This window comes from Homarus americanus, unplaced genomic scaffold (genome assembly GCF_018991925.1).
Source record: "Homarus americanus isolate GMGI-L3 unplaced genomic scaffold, GMGI_Hamer_2.0 scaffold50924, whole genome shotgun sequence".
Classification (NCBI taxonomy): Eukaryota; Metazoa; Arthropoda; class Malacostraca; order Decapoda; family Nephropidae; genus Homarus; species Homarus americanus.
In genome coordinates, this window is record NW_024718094.1 from 3720330 (window position 1) to 3738343 (window position 18014).

The following is an 18014-nucleotide window of genomic DNA, read 5'->3' on the forward strand; positions in this document are numbered from 1 at the left end:
AAACATTTGCAGTTTCCTTAATGGTGTAAGTAGTTTGTTCTTGATTCCAGGAGTACATGTAATAGGTTCTGTATTCGGCAGGCAGTTATTATTAAAAAAATAGTTAAAATTTTTGACATTGGTTCCATTTAAAAATAAAATTGGTCTAGAAAATTTGATGGTGTTCCAAAGACTCTACTGGATACCTGTATATAAACCAAGGGTTTACTGTATATTTTGGCTTTTGGCAATATTACACACTATCTAAAACATTAAGTGAATATTCCAGTCATGTGTTGTGATTTTATGAAGTGTTATTAAAATAGCATAGTTTTATATTTAGCAGTATACAGGTGAACCCTGATAACTGACGTCCCGTTGTTCACTGATTCGCATAACCGATGATTACATATAGGGGGATACCCCACGTTCCGCTGATACCCCGGAGATCTGACAATCAGCAGAGCTGGCGTGGTGCAAATTCTTGCCACCAGGGGGCTCTGCCTGACTCATTCCTGCCATTTTTGCTCTTTTTTATACTTACAGTACTATGATGTCTCTGACTGTGTTTTTTCATTTTTTCTGACTTAATGTTTTAATCAATCATGCCTAAACACCCCAGTGATAGTTCCTCTTGTGCTGGGCAACTTGATGTGATATGTATGATAAGGCATAATAATTGGTGATTGACCAGCAAAGAGTGGTAGAGACTTGAACTTGCTACTCTAGACCGTTTCTACCATCTTCAACACGTATACAAGTATCAATTTATGCTTTACATTGCTTATTCAAGGCTTATTATGCTTGCTTTATATGCCTGCTTTATTTTCTTGCTTGACAGTGTAAATTACAGAGATATTTCAAAAGTAGATGGGAGTTTTTGAAGGGTGGCCAGTCCCTAACCCCCTGAATTTGTTATGTTCTTATGGAATTAATTAGTTAGATAGCCATTGATTCACCAACCAACGTCAGTTATCGGGGTATGTCTGTACTTTTTTCTTATTAATATAGTTTGAATTTTTCATAATTAGAAAATCATGAGTGTTGAGTGAAACTACTGTATGTTCTAGTCTTGAACTGTGCCTATACTGTGACAAGAGTAAGAAAGTTTCACCAACTTATTATCAAAAATTACTTTTATATATCTTGCATAGAGAGAGTGGGTCCCATAGGTCTTATGGCCTGTCAGGAACAGTGAATATATACACTGAAGACAAAGCCATTTTTTTTGGTACAGCACCGCACTCAACTTTCACTTCTTCATGTGCAAAGGTTTGGGACCCAATCACAGCCAGATGAACTGGGGGGAACATGGGCATGAACTAACGACCCTAAGACCAGGAGATGAGTGATATATCCACTTGGCCACTGGCCTGTAATTGGATAATCTGAAATGTGACATTTCTTATTGTTCAAGCTTGATTTAATAAGACAGAATCTTGGAAGGTACTGAAATTCAATCAGAGTGTAGCAAGTAGATCTAACATGATGGATATTATATTTTGTGTAGAATTTTAATGGCTGTGGTGTGTAACAATGTACTGTATATACACTATATTTTTTTTAATACAACTGTACTACTATAAATTGGGAGCCCATGTCAATGGTAATTAAAATTCTAATTACCCAGTACATGTAGGTTAATCTTTTTTGTGAGTATGTTTAGCTTTATAAAATGGATATGCAAACACAGAATAATTTGCAATAGATAGAAATATGGGGTCTTTAAATAATATAACCCTTCACTATCTTGATTACAGTCAACCCTCGCTTTACGCGGTCCCACATTCCGCGTTTCCACGGTACCCTGCCGAAACCGGAATGCTCACATTCCGCGGTGCGTGTACCCCTTTACGTGGAGAGCGGCTGGCGAGCCGCGCCATTTTTGGATCCAAACCTCCCGCCATCCGCCATGTTGTGTAAGCGGCGCGAGCAGGGTGCGCACAAGGTCGCCCAGTCATCAAAACATTACCGAGTTCTTCACCTGCCACCCACCACAGCCGGCCCAAGTCAGTGATAGTGATAATTATAGTGAGGATATGGACTTTGAGGGGTTTGACAAAGAGGCCCTGCAAGCCTCTGTGGTGGATAGTGATACAAGTGATACAGGTGAGGGCCAATAATCTGCCCTCTGCCTCGGAACCAACCCCCCATCCCCGTGTGCCCAGCCATCTTTTCTACTAATGTATGTGTTAAAAAACTTAATATTATTGATATTTCTCTTAATTATTAATTGTGTGTGCATACCATCCTAAAATTAAGAAGTTATTTTTACTTCAATGTAGGTATTGTGTCTGAAAAAGTGGAGTTTGGGGGGTCAGCCCGGTCTCTATTTCAATTAATCCCATATGTTATGTTGTTCACTTTCCGCGGTACCCTGTGGGTTGAATTAACCGCGTAAAGTGAGGGTTCACTGTATTCTAATTTTGTAAAAAAAGAAAAAATTATAAACCGATTTCAAACCATTCAACTTGCACATTTCCTTGGCTATAACTCCAACTGAAACAATTGTTCAAGCATTGTTTGTAATTTTATTATGCTGTAACCACATTCAGGATCCGCACATTTCTTCCTAGCCAATCAGAAATACTCCCCACCATCCCTTTCCATGAGTGTTTCATATCCAAGCTTTTACAGTTGAGTATTACAAGGCTTTCTTTGATTTTTATTTGGGGGAGGGAAACAGAGCGTCTCAGCTCTGGTGAGAAAAAAAAAATTATCAGTACTGTAGTTTGTGCTGCTTATTCTCTAATAGGGTAACAGTGGTGGCTACTTGCTAACAGTTATGTTTTGTGGTTTTGGTGATAGAGAAGAAAAGTTGTGCAATAGGAATGCCAATATTTTTCTAAACAAATATTAAATGTTGCTAAACTATAATTTTAAATATCTGTATTTTATTTCTCAATTTTACAATAAATTTGAATTTATTTTGAAAGCTATTTGCCTTGTACTGTAAAAAAAAAAACTTATTTGTAAATCATTAGAGGGTCAATTTTACATTAATTTAAATAGCATTTTTATTTATTAATTTATTGGAAAGAAAATGCAAAAAAAAAAATCTTTGACCATTAATGACTTTTATTGCAAGTTGTGGGTATCATTGTGAATGGGTAAACTTTTAACATACTGATACCTGTAGGTCTAAATATTTTGTGAATGGATAAATTTTGTTTTGGTTATGAATATTGAGAATATTGGTGCAATATTTTTTTATGCTGTTCAGGTGTTCATATTCTTTATATCACTTGATTCATTAAATATTCTGTTATACAGTGTTTGTTTAATAATCAAGGTAGTCCTCAGCCATTGTCACCAAGAAGTAATAGCATTGTTAAACATTGAAATAGTTGCAGTAGGAAAAGTGCCTTCTTTGTAGAATTCAGAGAATTGTCAACTTTGTAAACTAGTGTTAAAAATCCATTGGTGCAGTTTTTTAATGCAACATTGTTTCATTGTACAGTTTGCTAAATGCAAAATATAATTTGATTTTTTTGTAATTAGGAACCAGTCACTGAAGATGTTGGTGAATATTCAGAATAATGAACATAGTTTACATTCTGTAATACACTATGATTAAGATTAGAAAATTGCCCAAAGGGGTTCTAATTGTTTGAAAGAGAAAATAAAACAAGCAAAAATAGTCACATCAACTACTGTATTAAGGCTTTTTACACAACTAAAAATGACTGCATTAAACAAGGTCAGTTGTACTTGTGGGTGTGCCTGCTTATTCTTGCAATGTAGGAAAGTGTAGGCCAAAATCTGTGGCACTGCCTTCATTGTGTAGAGTGGATGGGTAACAATTTTGGTTCTTACACAAGTTAAATTATTTCATGTATGTTCAATATTCTGAATACCATGCTATAACAATAAATATAAGACATTATTTTCTCTGTTCCTGACATTCCCGGATATAGTTTGTGAAGATTGTAGGGTCCTAAGGGAAGACTTGATACTTTCCTAAACATTACCAAATAGCTATATCTAATAATTTAAGTTGCCAAGGCTGTGTAAGAAAAATAAATAATATCATAATTGACTGTTTAATGTCCACATACTCTACCTTCAGAATTAAAAGTTTTCCGTATGCTACAACTATTACATGCCATCATTACAAGTAATCTTTTCACAAAACATTTGCAGAGGTTCCAGGGGCAAATAACTTCATATTCTTGTCCTCCAATTTAAATTGAAAGTAGTGAACAACTGGCAAACACTGATGAGGACCGAGACCATTAAATACTGTTATTTTCAGATCACCGTGAACCTCACGTGATAGTCCTGAACTCAGTCCTCGTAAGGACATGTGCATCACTGCCGAGTGAGATATAATTTTTGTAAGAGAACTTGCATCTTCATCTTTTTCATCATCTCTTGTGACAACTATGAGAGAATCCGATGCATTATTAGGCCCAATGTGGATGAGGTTCTTGCAGTAATGACTAAAAATAGCAATATCCTTTGTCTGTATACCCAGATTCAATAAAGATGTAATGTTTTCTATAATTATCAAAAAATATTTGCAATCATCTCTCCAAGGCTGAACAGTTTGTTTGATGAGTTTATACAAGTTTCTGAGGGGATCTTCACAGGTTTTCAAAATAAAAGCAAAAGGGTGATCTTCAATGTCTTCAATGCCACCATCAAGGACCTCATTGAGTAATTTCAATCCCTCAATCACTTTAATGGTGCTCTGATCTGAATGTTGCTTTAAATTGAATCCTAATTTACTGCCAATGTTACAATAATGTCCCCATGTGTGCTGCATTGTTAAAAAGCATACTGGATGGCTATTTGTTACACCAGAGGCCAGAAAGTGAGTCAGTAGTCCACTTGCCGAGGTAGTAGCGGTTTCAGATATCAAGATGAGACCGCCATCTTCAACAGCTACACCACTGCCCCCTAATGCACTCTTGACAGACTCGAACATCCTGAGGATTAAATAAAATTTAATATTATATTGATTATTATGATCAAATGTTGGTTATTAAACATCTGGGTATTAAGGAAATTCTAATAAAGTATTTAATTTCATAGTTCAATCAACAGTACAGTACTGTAGTTGTGGAAGGTCCAACTTAGTCATTAGGTTTTATGCAACTTGGTCAAATAACAAGATATAAAGATTAACCTCAAAAGTTATTTTCAAGCATTCAGTACTGACCCTCGATGTTAAGATTAGCATTTGGGCATATAAATCAGTTCCATTACTTCCCATTTTATTGTGAAAACCAGAGTATGTAAGAAGAGTGAGAGTAACACACACACACCTCTGTTTGGGAGGGAGGGTGTCGCGGTCACTTTTACCCCCACAAAGGCTAAACAACTGGGCCAGCACAACACAAACTGAACTAACTGGAATCTACTGTAGCCACAGACTACCTTAAAGGAAATGGAGGTGGGGTGATATTCTCAAAGTGCTTTGAAATCGATGAACAGCCCGTCAGGCTCTACGTCTAAAGTTGTATGTGATATTAAAAGGAATGTGATAACTGTCAATGAGAACAACTTTCGTATCGAATTTGTGTGGATCTCGTCCCATGTTGGAATCGGGTATCATGACCTTGCTGATAGACTGGCCAATGAGGCATGTAAGAAAGAAAATGTTGACCTTGGCCTGTTCAATGCTGTACTTAAAAACATTCAAGTCAGAATCATGAACTCTGATCTAGAAGTGAGAAATGCAGAGACCAGGCAGCTGTAGCATTAATAAATACGACAAATTTTGTGACAAGAGGTACCGGTATGGCCAGCATAAGGACAGAACCAGACAATGTGATGTAGTCGTGGCCAGAATTAGGCTAGGATACAGACACATCTGTAACTCAAGCAACCGACATTTTTTTGGCTGGGTCAGTTTCCAGTAAGTAATGTCTAATCACATTTAAAAAATCAGAAAATCGTTTGAATTTGGCGCCACTTCACCCGTGGTTCCATTTCTAGCCACTAGAGGCAATGTGTGCATCCTCCACGTTAGCCAAACACACTGGGCACCGCCATTACAGCTCCGCTTACTTGAATGTCTGTCAGTGTAACCGCTATCATTGCCTCATCCATCCAGCACGCATAAGACAGGAGCTACAACTAAGCGCAAACGAGTTGTGCTTACTCTAAAGCAGAAGATGGATAAATGTAAGAGGTTTGCAATCCAATTGGCTCTAGTAGAAAAAAAACATAAGATTCTTGCTGTATATATGACTCTTGGCAATTTTAGACCCCATTTGCATTCTGTTGTTGATAACACCCTATTGGTTCTACTTTGTAAAGAAAATGATTTAAAGTATTTTGGTCATGATAAAATATTTTCTAAGGTGATTGAGGATTTAAAAGATCTAGAAATAAATGGTATTAAAATTGGTAATGAAACTGTAAAGGGTACAATTTACTGTATCACCAGAGACAACTTAGGTTCTCATGGGATTGGTGGCTTCTCTGAAAATTTCAGTACAGTTCAACACTTTTGCCGATACCGTACAATCACTTTAAGCGATTTTCGACGTAACCCTATTAGTGTAGGTCCAAAGAGAACAATTAAAAAGTAAAACTTGGCTGTAAAACATGTCTTAAATGATGATGGTGCTGTAAATAGTGTTGGTGTGAAATTTGATTCTGCTTTCAATGCTCTAAAATATTATCATGTTTGTCAGTGTGGTCTACCACCTTGTCTTGGCCATGATATTTTTGAGGGAGTGGGGACTTCTGATGTAGCCATGATGTTGAAGAATCTAATTAAAGAAAAGAAATGGTTGACATATCAAGAACTCAACCAGAGACAAACAAATTTCCCTGAAAGTGGTACAGATGCTAGCTCTAAACCATGTGAAGTAAATGCAGCAAGTGATAAATTAGGTGCGCAAGCAGCACAAAACTGGTCTTTAATACGGTTATTGCCTCTCATTATAAATGACAAAGTTAAGAATGCAGATGACCCAGTATGGCAAATGTTCATTTTATTGCATAATATTGTGGAACTCATTTGTGCACCGAAGATTAAAGAGACAGATATTGCTTATCTTGCCATCCGTATTGATGAATATCTAGTATATAGACCTGTCTGGCCTAAGTATGGCAATGGGTTATCCACTCTCACCTGTATTAAGCAACCTATATATGGAATTCTTTGAAAAGAAACTATTAAGTAATAGTTTACCACCTTCAGCAATCTGGTTTAGATATGTTGATGATGTATTATGTCTCTGGCCATGTAATGAGGACCTAAAAGCTTTCCTGCCACAACTTAATAACTTAGCCCCCTCGATCAAATTCACTGTGGAATTAGAGCATGACTGTAAATTGCCTTTCCTAGACTGTCTGATCCACAGAATAGGTAACACTTTTAAGTTCAGTATTTATAGGAAACCTACTAATGTGTGTTCATACATAAGAACATAAGAATGGAGGAAACTGCAGCGGGCCTATTGGCCCATACTGGGCAGTCCCGTTTACACCCAACCCCTATTGCTCATATAAGCATCCAACCTATGTTTGAAGCTATTCAGCGTATTGGAGTTAATGATGATATTTGGTAACTTGTTCCATTCATCCACTACTCTGTTTCCAAACCAGTGTTTACCTATTTCGTGCCTAATTCTAAATTTGTCCAATTTAAAACCATTGTTACGAGTTCGCTCCTGGTTGGATAGTTTGAGTACCTTTGTAATGTCCCCTTTGTCTAGCCCTGACTTCCATTTATACACCTCTATCAGGTCGCCCCTCACTCTACGTCTCTTGAGGGGGTGCAAATTAAGATGCTTAACTTGTCTCTATACTCAAGGTTCCTAATGCCTGGGATTAGTCTTGTCATTCTCCTCTGAATTCTTTCCAAGGATTCTATATCCATTCTGTAATACGGTGACCAGAACTGAACTGTGTAATCCAGGTGTGGTCTCACAAGTGCAAGATACAGTTTTAGGATGACCTTGCTAGTCTTGTAACTAACACTCCTTTGTATGAACCCAAGTACTTTATTAGCCTTGTTACGAGAAAAAACACATTGTTTACTTGGCTTAAGGTTCCTACTTATCATTACTCCTAAATCTCTCTCGCAGTCGGATTTCTCAATGGCATCGTTGTTCATCTGGTATCTGGTTTCCCTGTTTACATCTCCTATACTGAGAACTTTACATTTGTCCACGTTGAATTTCATCTGCCATTTTTCAGACCATTCGAAAAATTTGTTTAGATCTTCCTGTAGTTTTGCGGAGTCCTCGTCAGATTTAATAACACGTCCTATTTTAGTGTCATCAGCAAATTTACTTATGTTGCTGTCTATGCGATATCTATATTAAGTTTATATATAATAAATAATAATGGTCAAGTACTGAGCATAGGGAACTCCACTAGTGACGTTGCTCCAATGGGACTTTAGTGCGTTAATACTCACTCGCTGTTTCCTGTCCTGTAACCACGCCCTAATCCATTTAAGGATATTACCTGATGCCATGTGCTTCTACCTTTCTAATTAGTCTTTCGTGGGGGACTCTGTCGAAGGCTTTGCTAAAGTCGAGATATACCACATCATAATTGTGCCCCTCGTCCACCAATTCGAAAACTGATGAAAAGAATGTTCATAGATTAGTTAGACATGAACGCCCGCTTGTGAAGCCATGTTGGGAATCATTGATCAACTTGTGCTTCTCCAGGTGGTTTCGAATACAGTATTATCCCGCCTAACGCGGTTTCACTTAACGCGTTTTATCATATACGCGGTGCCTCGCCAGAGCTGAACTTTCACTTAACACGGATTTTTTCCACATATACGCGGTGAGTGTCCAGCTCGAGACGCTATTTTTAGATTTGCCCCACCCGCCACCCTGCCTGACTGCCTATTTTAGCTCATAAAATTCATACAAATTACCCGGCCAGAATATAATTTGCATTGCTGGAATTCTTATAATTTGGTGATCATTTTGAATATAAACATCATATATTTTGCATTAGACATACAAATTTTAGATAAAATGTTTTCTCTAGTAAATATGTTATCTTTTGTGCAAAATATATGACATTTATATTCAAAATATTCCTGGTCTTACAAGGAATCCAGCAATGTCAATTATATTATCCTAACTTTAGTTTGAGGTATTATTTATTAAAATTTAGTGGTTTTCCCACACATCTCCTTGGGACGGTTGGTGGGGTGGGGTGGAGGGAGGGACCGACCGACCATCTGTTACCCCGTGAAGAATATTTTTTTTTTTTTATTAACTGAAGATATTTGTTTTAGCTCATAAAATTCATACAAATTACCCGGTCAGAATATAATTTACATTGCTGGAATTCTTATAATTTGATGATCATTTTGAATATAAACATCATATATTTTGCATTAGACATACAAATTTTAGATAAAATGTTTTCTCTAGTAAATATGTTATCTTTTGTGCAAAATATATGACATTTATATTCAAAATATTCCTGGTCTTACAAGGAATCCAGCAATGTCAATTATATTATCCTAACTTTAATCTGAGGTATTATTTAATACAAAATGTTAAAATTTATTTTTTTCACCCACTCTTCTCTTGAAGGGAGGATTGGTGGGGGGTGGGGGGGAGGGTTGGGACTGACCGCGCGGTTGGAAGAGGGGGGGAGGCAAGGTGGGGTACTTTGATTGACAGATAGTGTCCTGAAGAATATTTTTTTTTTTATTAACTGAAGATATTTGTTTTAGCTCATAAAATTCATACAAATTACCCGGCCAGAATATAATTTACATTGCTGGAATTCTTATAATTTGGTGATCATTTTGAATATAAACATCATATATTTTGCATTAGACATACAAATTTTAGATAAAATGTTTTCTCTAGTAACTATGTTATCTTTTGTGCAAAATATATGACATTTATATTCAAAATATTCCTGGTCTTACAAGGAATCCAGCAATGTCAATTGTATTATCCTAACTTTAGTTTGAGGTATTATTTATTAAAATTTAGTGGTTTTCCCCCAAAAATTTCTCAGAGAGGGAAGAGCCAGCAGTGTAGTGTGAGAAGAGGGGGAGGGAGTTGAGTCCATTATTTGAATGGACATTAACTTGGCGACTGTATTTCTCTATTTCTCTTAAGTATTAATTGTGTGCATGTACCATCATAAAATTTAGATGTTATTTTTACTACAACATAGTTGTGTGTCTTCAAAAAGTGGAGTTTGGGGGTCGGGCTGGTTTCTATTGGAATTAATCCCATATGTTCTGTTGTTCACTTAACGGGGATTTCACTTAACACGGGACCCTCTGGGTTCTATTGACCGCGTTAAGTGGGGTACAACTGTAGTTTGAAATGATTGATTCTAGTAATTTGCCTACTATTGATGTTAGGCTGATTGGATGGTAGTTAGAGGATAGTGATCTATCCCCCTTCTTGAAAATCGGTATTACATTCGCTATCCTCCAGGATTCTGGTACTACACCTGTTTTTAAGGACATGTTAAACAACTTTGCTAAGGGCATACTAAGCTCTTCCTTACATTCCTTTAATACTCTGGCAAATATCTCATCGGGACCAGGTGACTTATTAGGCTTTAGTTTGTCTACTTGCTTACTAACATCACTACTAGTCACTACTATCTCGCTTAATTTGTTTTCTTCACTATCTCTGAATAGAGTCGATGCCTCGGGTATCATGTTTACATTTTCGGTGGTGAAAACTGTTGAAAAATATTTATTAAAATTATTGCTCATTTCTCCGTCGTTGTCAGTGAGCTCGCTGGTATCTGACCGTATTGGTCCAATCTTTTCTAGTGTTTTAGTTTGATACATTTGGTAGAATCCTTTGGGGTTTGTCTTCGCCTCCCTTGCTATCCTTACCTCATTATTATTCTACCCACCATAATAGAGTCAAACAGTCAGTATTTTCATCAATGTTTTTACGTGCTTTGAGAATTTGCAGCCCGGAATTCATCGATGAGGAATATAAATATACAGTTATGAGCCGCTTAACGTCCTAGATACGTTCTTGGAAACGTGACGTTAACCGAAATGGACGTTGTCCGATCATCACATAAACTTTGTATTTATACTTACGTGTATGTGGAATACAATATACGTACATATACACTTTTACTCTTAAATCACTACTGTAATGTGATACAGGTGATTAATTTTTATCTCTTGTGCAAAATACATGACATTTATATTAAAATTATTCACTTTTACAAGGATTCCAGCAACGCCGGGCAGATGGGGAGAGAGAGAGGGTGCTAGGGGGCGTGGGGGGAGGGGAGGTAGTACGTTTGACAGTTGGCACAGGCCCAGGTCTAACACGTGTATATTTATCAGTTCTTAAGTGACTAAGCTTCTCTCTTATAAAAAGCCAGTGAAATGACCTGGGTGAATATAATTAACATTGCTGGGATTCTTGTAACATACTGATTAATTTGAATATAAACATGCTCTAATTTGCACTAGACAAAACAATTTTAGTACCGTAATCAAATTTGTATATGTGCACTCCAGCTTTGCACTAAGGTCATTTATTTCTTTTACGTTTCTTTTAGTATGGTGTGTGCATGTAAATGGATGAAAATAAATGAAGAAATTTATGTAAATCTACCCAAAAATAGTTGAAAAACTTTTTTATAAAATGTACTACAGTACTGTACACTAATGTACAAAAATTTTTATCTCTTGAGCAAAATATATGACATTTATATTCAAATTATTGGCTGTCTTGCAAGGATTCCAGCAATGCAAATTATAATCTCCTAACTTTAGTCTGAGATATTATATAAAATAAACATAAAGAAATCACCAATCTTTTGTCTGGGAACACGAGGAGGGTGGGAAGACGGGAGCGGGAGGTGAGGTGACAATGTCTGGCGTTTGTTTGTTTATTTATTTGAGATAAGATTTGACAGTTGGCGCTGAAGGCCTGCCTGCGTGTTTATTTATCATTACTTAAGAGTGACTAAGCTCTGGGTGAATATAACTTACATTGGAGGGATTCTTGTAAGATAGTAATTTATTTGAATACCTGTATAAACAAGCTATATTTGCAATAGACATAACAATTTTAGTACCGTAATCATTTAGTACATGTTCAATACAGGTTTGCACTTAGGTCCATTGTTACAGTACAATATTGACTAAATTCACTAGATAACGTACGTCTGGCAGCACAATCTATAAGAATACGCGATGCATACGTGACTGTGCCCGCTCTAGGGCCATTTAGGTTCGCTAGGTCCCATCATTTGAATGTTTTTTTTTTCAATTTAAATTTTAATTGTTTATTCCTTGATAGAAGAAGCGGGATCCTAGTGCTGTCACTTGGTACCCCTGTACCATAACACCAGAAGCAACTGGCCAGTGTCACAAGTATATACAGTACAGTACAGTCATCCCTTGGTTATAGCGCCTAATTGGGACCCCGCCGATAACGAAAGTACAGAACCTATGGGATTTATTCTAATTGGTTCCAGGCACCCAAGACCCAACCCCAAGTTTCCCATTTTACAACCATTTATACCCACTAAATATATATATAATTAAGAGAAATATCAATAATATTAGGTTTTTTAACACTTGCATTAGTAGAAAAGATGGCTGGGCACACGGGGATGGGGGGGTTGGTTCCGAGGCAGAGGGAAGATTATTGGTCCTCACCTGTATCACTATCCACCACAGAGGGTTGCAGAGCCTCTTTGTTAAACCCCTCAAAGTCCATATAAGTCCATATCCTCACTATCACTATCACTGACTTGGGCCGGCTGTGGTGGGTGGCGGGTGAAGAACTTGGTAATGTTTTGATGATTGAGCGACCTTGTGCGTACCCTGCCCGCGCCGCTCTCCGCATAAAAGAGTACATGCACCGCGTAAAGTAAGCATTCCGGGTCTGGCAGGATGCCGCGTAAACGTGGAAACACGTAAAAAAAACCCGCGTAAAGCGGGGTAATATATATATATATATATATATATATATATATATATATATATATATATATATATATATATATATATATATATATATACGTTAACCGAACTCAAAGATTGTTGATAACCCGAAACCATTGTTTCAATGGGTTTATGGTAGTGGTTCCAGCTCACCGAAAATTGCCTAAATTCAACAAAAATGGTAGAAAAGTTCACTTACTTTGAGATGTGTATGTAGAAGGCTCCTGGATGATGATGATGATGATGGGAATTAGAATGGGGGTGGAGGAGAAGGAAGAAGAGAAGGCATTGGGGTGGAAGAGAAGTCACCCCATGGCACCATTTCACCCATAAAATTTTAGTTCTCTTGGTGTATTTCAAGATTATTTTCTTTAAATCAACACGGCACTGCATTATATATTGTCAATATGTAAAATATATTTCAAAATGACCAATAATTTGCTTGGAAACACAGAAAAAAGTGTTTAGTTGAAGAGAGTCTCAAGCAAGATGTTACCTCCAGTGAAAACAGAGAGAGACTAACGCCTGTTTGCTGTGTTAAGAGGCTGAATGCCGTGCATTAAACTAGTCACTTTACCTTCAATTATGTTCAATAATTGTTAAAATGACTAAAAAATTGAATATTAAACTTTTAAAATTATTGAATAGTATAAACTTCTTGATATTTACTAAAATAGTAAGGAATTTAAGCCCTAGAACCCGATTAATGTATTGGCGGACTGAAACTAAAGCTGGTTGCCCGGTCAGTGCAAGCGAAAACATGTTGAGGTCGGTTCGTAAGAAATTCATTAACCGAATTTTGTTCGTTAACCGAATTGAAGATCCTTATGGAAGGCAGTTCGTTAACCGAAATTTCGTTAACCGAGGCGTTCGTTAAACGAGGGGTCACTGTATATATATATATATATATATATATATATATATATATATATATATATATATATATATATATATATATATATATATATATATATATATATATATATATATATATATATATATATATATATATATATATATATATATATATATATATATATATATATATATATATATATACACAAGTAAATCACTGTAGGTGCGCGTGATCTAGGTATATGTTGATAACCACAAGGAAAGAAGAAAACACAAAGTTCCCAAGCGCTTTCGTGTAATTCACATCTTCAGGGGTGAGTACAGACTAAAGAGGAGTACAGAACAAGGTGTATATATACAGAGGAGGGTTAGACCAGGTCCACAATGGTCAGGTATTAGGTAATGACCCTACTAATCTTTAATTAGCACGGCAACGGTCGGTAGTCAGGTCAGAGGGTAAGGTGACCTAACCTTCTCACCTGGTTACAAATCTTCTTAATTACAAAATTGTCCAGTTTGTACATGCCATTAGAAAATTCAGTATTTTTTACATGTTTCTTCTGTATTTCCGACCAGGAAAACGTAGTAATTTGAATTACTTTTTTTGTTCTGTAAAATATTTCAGACACTCTCTTTCTCTGTTTCAATTTGTTTAATTATCAATATAAACTGACATTTTATCATACAATATACGTACACTTCATGATGCAAAGAATATTAAAAATTGCATGTTAATGCTGTTATTTCTATATGTAATTACTGAATATGCGGTTGGCGGTTGTTTGTGTTTCACGTTCGTCATATGTCCGTGTTTGTTTGGGGTGGCTCTTTTTCTGTCCATCTGTTAGATAGGGTGGAATCAATGGCATTTCGTATTATTAACTCTCCTCCTTTAGTTGACAATCTTTCTTCCCTTTCTCTTCGCTGCAACGTTGCTTCACTCTCTCTCTTTTACAAGTACTTTAACGGGCAATTTTCGGTGGATTTGGCATCCTGTGTACCGCCGGCGAGGCCGTGGGCTTGTAACACACATCTTGTCCGTGGTGCCCACCATTTCTCTGTGGATGTCGGTCACACTAGAATAACCTGTTTTTGTACATCCTTCTTCCTCACACAGTCAAACTATGGAATGCTCTGCCTTCTTCCGTGTTTCCATACTCATACAATGTCTCACTTTAAAAAGCTGGTTTTCCAGCATATTCGTGGTGTAGATTAATATAACCTTTTCCTTTTCCATTTTTAATTTCTTTCTATTCTTATTTTTTCGCCCCCCAGGTCCCGTTGTGGGTCGATGACCTGTGCCCGGGTGGGCTATTCCCCGTAAAAAAAAAGTAATAGGTTCTGTGCATTTTTTTTCTAACATACTATCATCCAAACATCTGAAATTTTTTTTTAATATCATAAAGTCCTTTTGGTGCGAAGTGTCTGCTCCACCATTATCATTAATTCTTATCAAATCAGGTAATTTTTTCTTTCTTTTTTTGTGAAATACAATATAACACATGTAGGTCACTTGCCACTAATCCTAAAAAAAATTAGTAATTTTTCCTTGATCTGCCTAGCAGCTATTGTGTTTTCGGTAATGTCTGAGAACAGCACTATGACCAAAAGGAGTTATCCGACTTTGCAAATTTTTTCCAAATAGAACCTGACCTAACCAACCAAAGAAACTTACCTAACCTTACCTTACCCCCACCCCCCGGCATATTAAACAGAAAATACTGTACTTATTGTATTTTGATATCTGGAGCCAATGAAAGTAACTTTATTGAAGCATCATTATGTAATTTTACATTTTTTTGTGGACGTGAGAGTACACTGAGATTGAGCAGTTTGTTTGTAAGCAAACGGCAGGCAACAACTCGTGGTGACTCGGCAGATTTTTCGGAGGAATGTTTACGGTAAATAATTAATATCTTCAAGTACAAAGCACATTGAGACATCATTTTGGTGTCATTTGATCAGTTTTTGGTAATGTATGAGAACACAAGCTACCACTAGAAGTTGTTCAATTTCGTTCATTTTTTCCACATGTTATTAACATTATACAAGTACGTAGTAAGTTTTTTAAAATAAGCGAAAACTTTTTATTTTAATTATATGTATTTTTTTTTATAATTTTCTTTATCTACCATCATAAATCACCTGAAGTGAGCAGGGCATGAATGATGAAGGAAATTGCAGGGTAGAACACAGTGAAAAACTGATCCTATGACACTGAAATGATGTCTCTATGTTCTTTATATGTTAGGAAATTAATTATTTACCATACATACTCCCAAATGAGTTGCATCACCACGTATCATGTTTTTGCTGACAACCAACCTGTTCAGGCGAGCATATTCCCACATCCACAAAAACGTAAAATTACACCATGCCACTACAACAAAGTTGCTTTCATTGGTACCAGACATCAAAGTATGTACTTTCTGTTTAATATGGTTAGGGTTCCACCCCCCAGCTAGGAAGCTAGATAAGGTCAGGTAAGTTTCTTTGGTTGGTTAGGTCAAGTTTTATTAGGTTCTAATAAATGCCGCCTCTTTTAAACTACTGTAAGAAGAACAAGTGGAAAAATGAATGAAATCAAACCTCTTCTGGTGGTAGTGCTGTTCTCAGACATCACCAAAATACTTCCTGCAATAAGTACATCTGTGTAAAAAATTAACAAAATCAATCAACTCCTGGTTTGCAGGTTTCCACATAAATTACCCAGTTTTTCACCATGTTTTACCCTGAAATCTCCCTCATCCTCCATGCCCTGCCCATTACAGGTTATTTATGATTGTAGAGAAAAACTAAAAACAAAAAACAAAAATCCTTTTAATAAAAATAAAAGGATATCACCAATTTAAAATACTTACTGTAATGAAAAATTTAATGAAATTGTACAACTTCTGGTGGTAGTCCTGTTCTCAGAAATTATTGTGTTTTCTACTATCATAAATGGTGTAGCTTAGTAGTCTCCCAGACAGGTCATTAATTAATAGATGAATATTTCATACACAATAAAACACATGAAAAATCAGCGTCTGTGAAGTCATAAATAATTACCCAAAACATTAACTTCCTTGCGTTATATATTTTCCTCTACCTCCCAGAATTTGCATTTTCCCAATTAAACATATTCATAAGTGGTATATTTTAGTTTCGGTCATCCAGGGAATCTTAGGAATTTAAGTAAGGTTACATAAGAACATAAGAAAATAAGGAGTCTGCTATGTTTGGATATCTAAATATAGGGATGACTGAAACTAAAATTTTGGTATTAATATCGTTTCAGTCATCCAGCAAATTTTAAGATTTTAAGATACCACCAGACAGTAGGTTAGGGTAGGTTAGGTTTGATTAGGTTGCATTTGAGAAGCAGTGCTGTGACTGATTGTTACCGGTTAGGTTAGTTTAGATTGAAATTATGTTTTTATGTTGGTTTTTGGTGTGTTTTGAACGATTCTTACCTTTTCTATCGTAAATTACTACTTTCTGTGATTTCCCCCTCCACTCAAAAGCCCTGGCTCCCACTGGGGTCCCCCATTATCGTTGACTAAGGGGGAGGGTAGCTACAAAATTTGTGATTTGCAGTAGAAATGAAGATCAGAATCGTTCAAAAAACATCTAAAACCGTAATTTCAACTTCTAAATAGGTGGATGAGCGAAACGATAATTTTGCCATGTGCTACTCTCAAAACGTAGTGTTGACTTTAAATGCACTAACTTTGAATGTACAGTATCAAATGGTGGCCGATTAATTTTCACCCCACGTTTCCATTCTGTTTTTTTTTTGCATTTGCCCTTCCAAGAAATGTGCACTGGACGTAGTTTATTCCGATTACTGAATCAGGTTTAAAAGCGCGACTATCCTGCCGAACACTTAGCGTTGTTTTGTTTACACGATCACAGCTGGGTTGATATATTCGCCAACCAGCTGATCGTGTAAACAAAATAATGCCAGGTGTTCGGCAGGATAGTCGCGCTTTTAAACCTGATTCAGTAATCGGAATAAACTTTGAACGCATTTGAAAGTTTTTCTATGGTTACATGGTTTACTAGGCTCGCAATGCCAATAATGGTTTTATCTTAGTTAAGCCTCCCATGGTCTTCGTGCTTTATCATTAATCTTTGGGTAACTCTAAATTAAATTAGTATAATTATTGTTCTATGATAACGAAATCTGTGGGAGAAGCAAAGGGCTGGTGCGTAGTAATTTATCAGAGATCTTATATAGCCTAGGTACATTGTTTTAACAATTCTAATATTAGCACCATAATGCGGGCTGTACCCCGCTACA

At 36.4% G+C, this 18014-nt stretch overlaps 1 protein-coding gene across 3 annotated transcripts; it reads right to left on the reverse strand.

Annotated features, from left to right (window-relative positions):
- Window positions 1-4006: 4006 nt before the first annotated feature.
- On the reverse strand, window positions 4007-17666 carry LOC121859129 (elongator complex protein 6-like). Of its 3 annotated transcripts, none has more exons than XM_042355834.1 (2): window positions 17442-17666; window positions 4007-4910 (listed from the first exon to the last, which is right to left on the reverse strand). In XM_042355834.1, exon 2 carries the CDS (start codon window positions 4907-4909, stop codon window positions 4106-4108), a length of 804 nt encoding a protein of 267 aa, XP_042211768.1. In that variant the 5' UTR covers window position 4910; window positions 17442-17666; the 3' UTR covers window positions 4007-4105. The 3 variants fall into 3 exon arrangements, with proteins under 3 accessions (XP_042211768.1, XP_042211769.1, XP_042211770.1); XM_042355835.1 differs by lacking the exon at window positions 17442-17666 and adding an exon at window positions 17185-17378; XM_042355836.1 differs by lacking the exon at window positions 17442-17666 and adding an exon at window positions 16319-16537.
- Between the last annotated feature and the right edge of the window lie 348 nt (window positions 17667-18014).

Excerpts from the sequence above, each read along its gene's own strand:
- LOC121859129 (XM_042355834.1), bottom strand. The coding sequence starts at position 4,909 with ATGTTCGAGTCTGTCAAGAGTGCATTAGGGGGCAGTGGTGTAGCTGTT.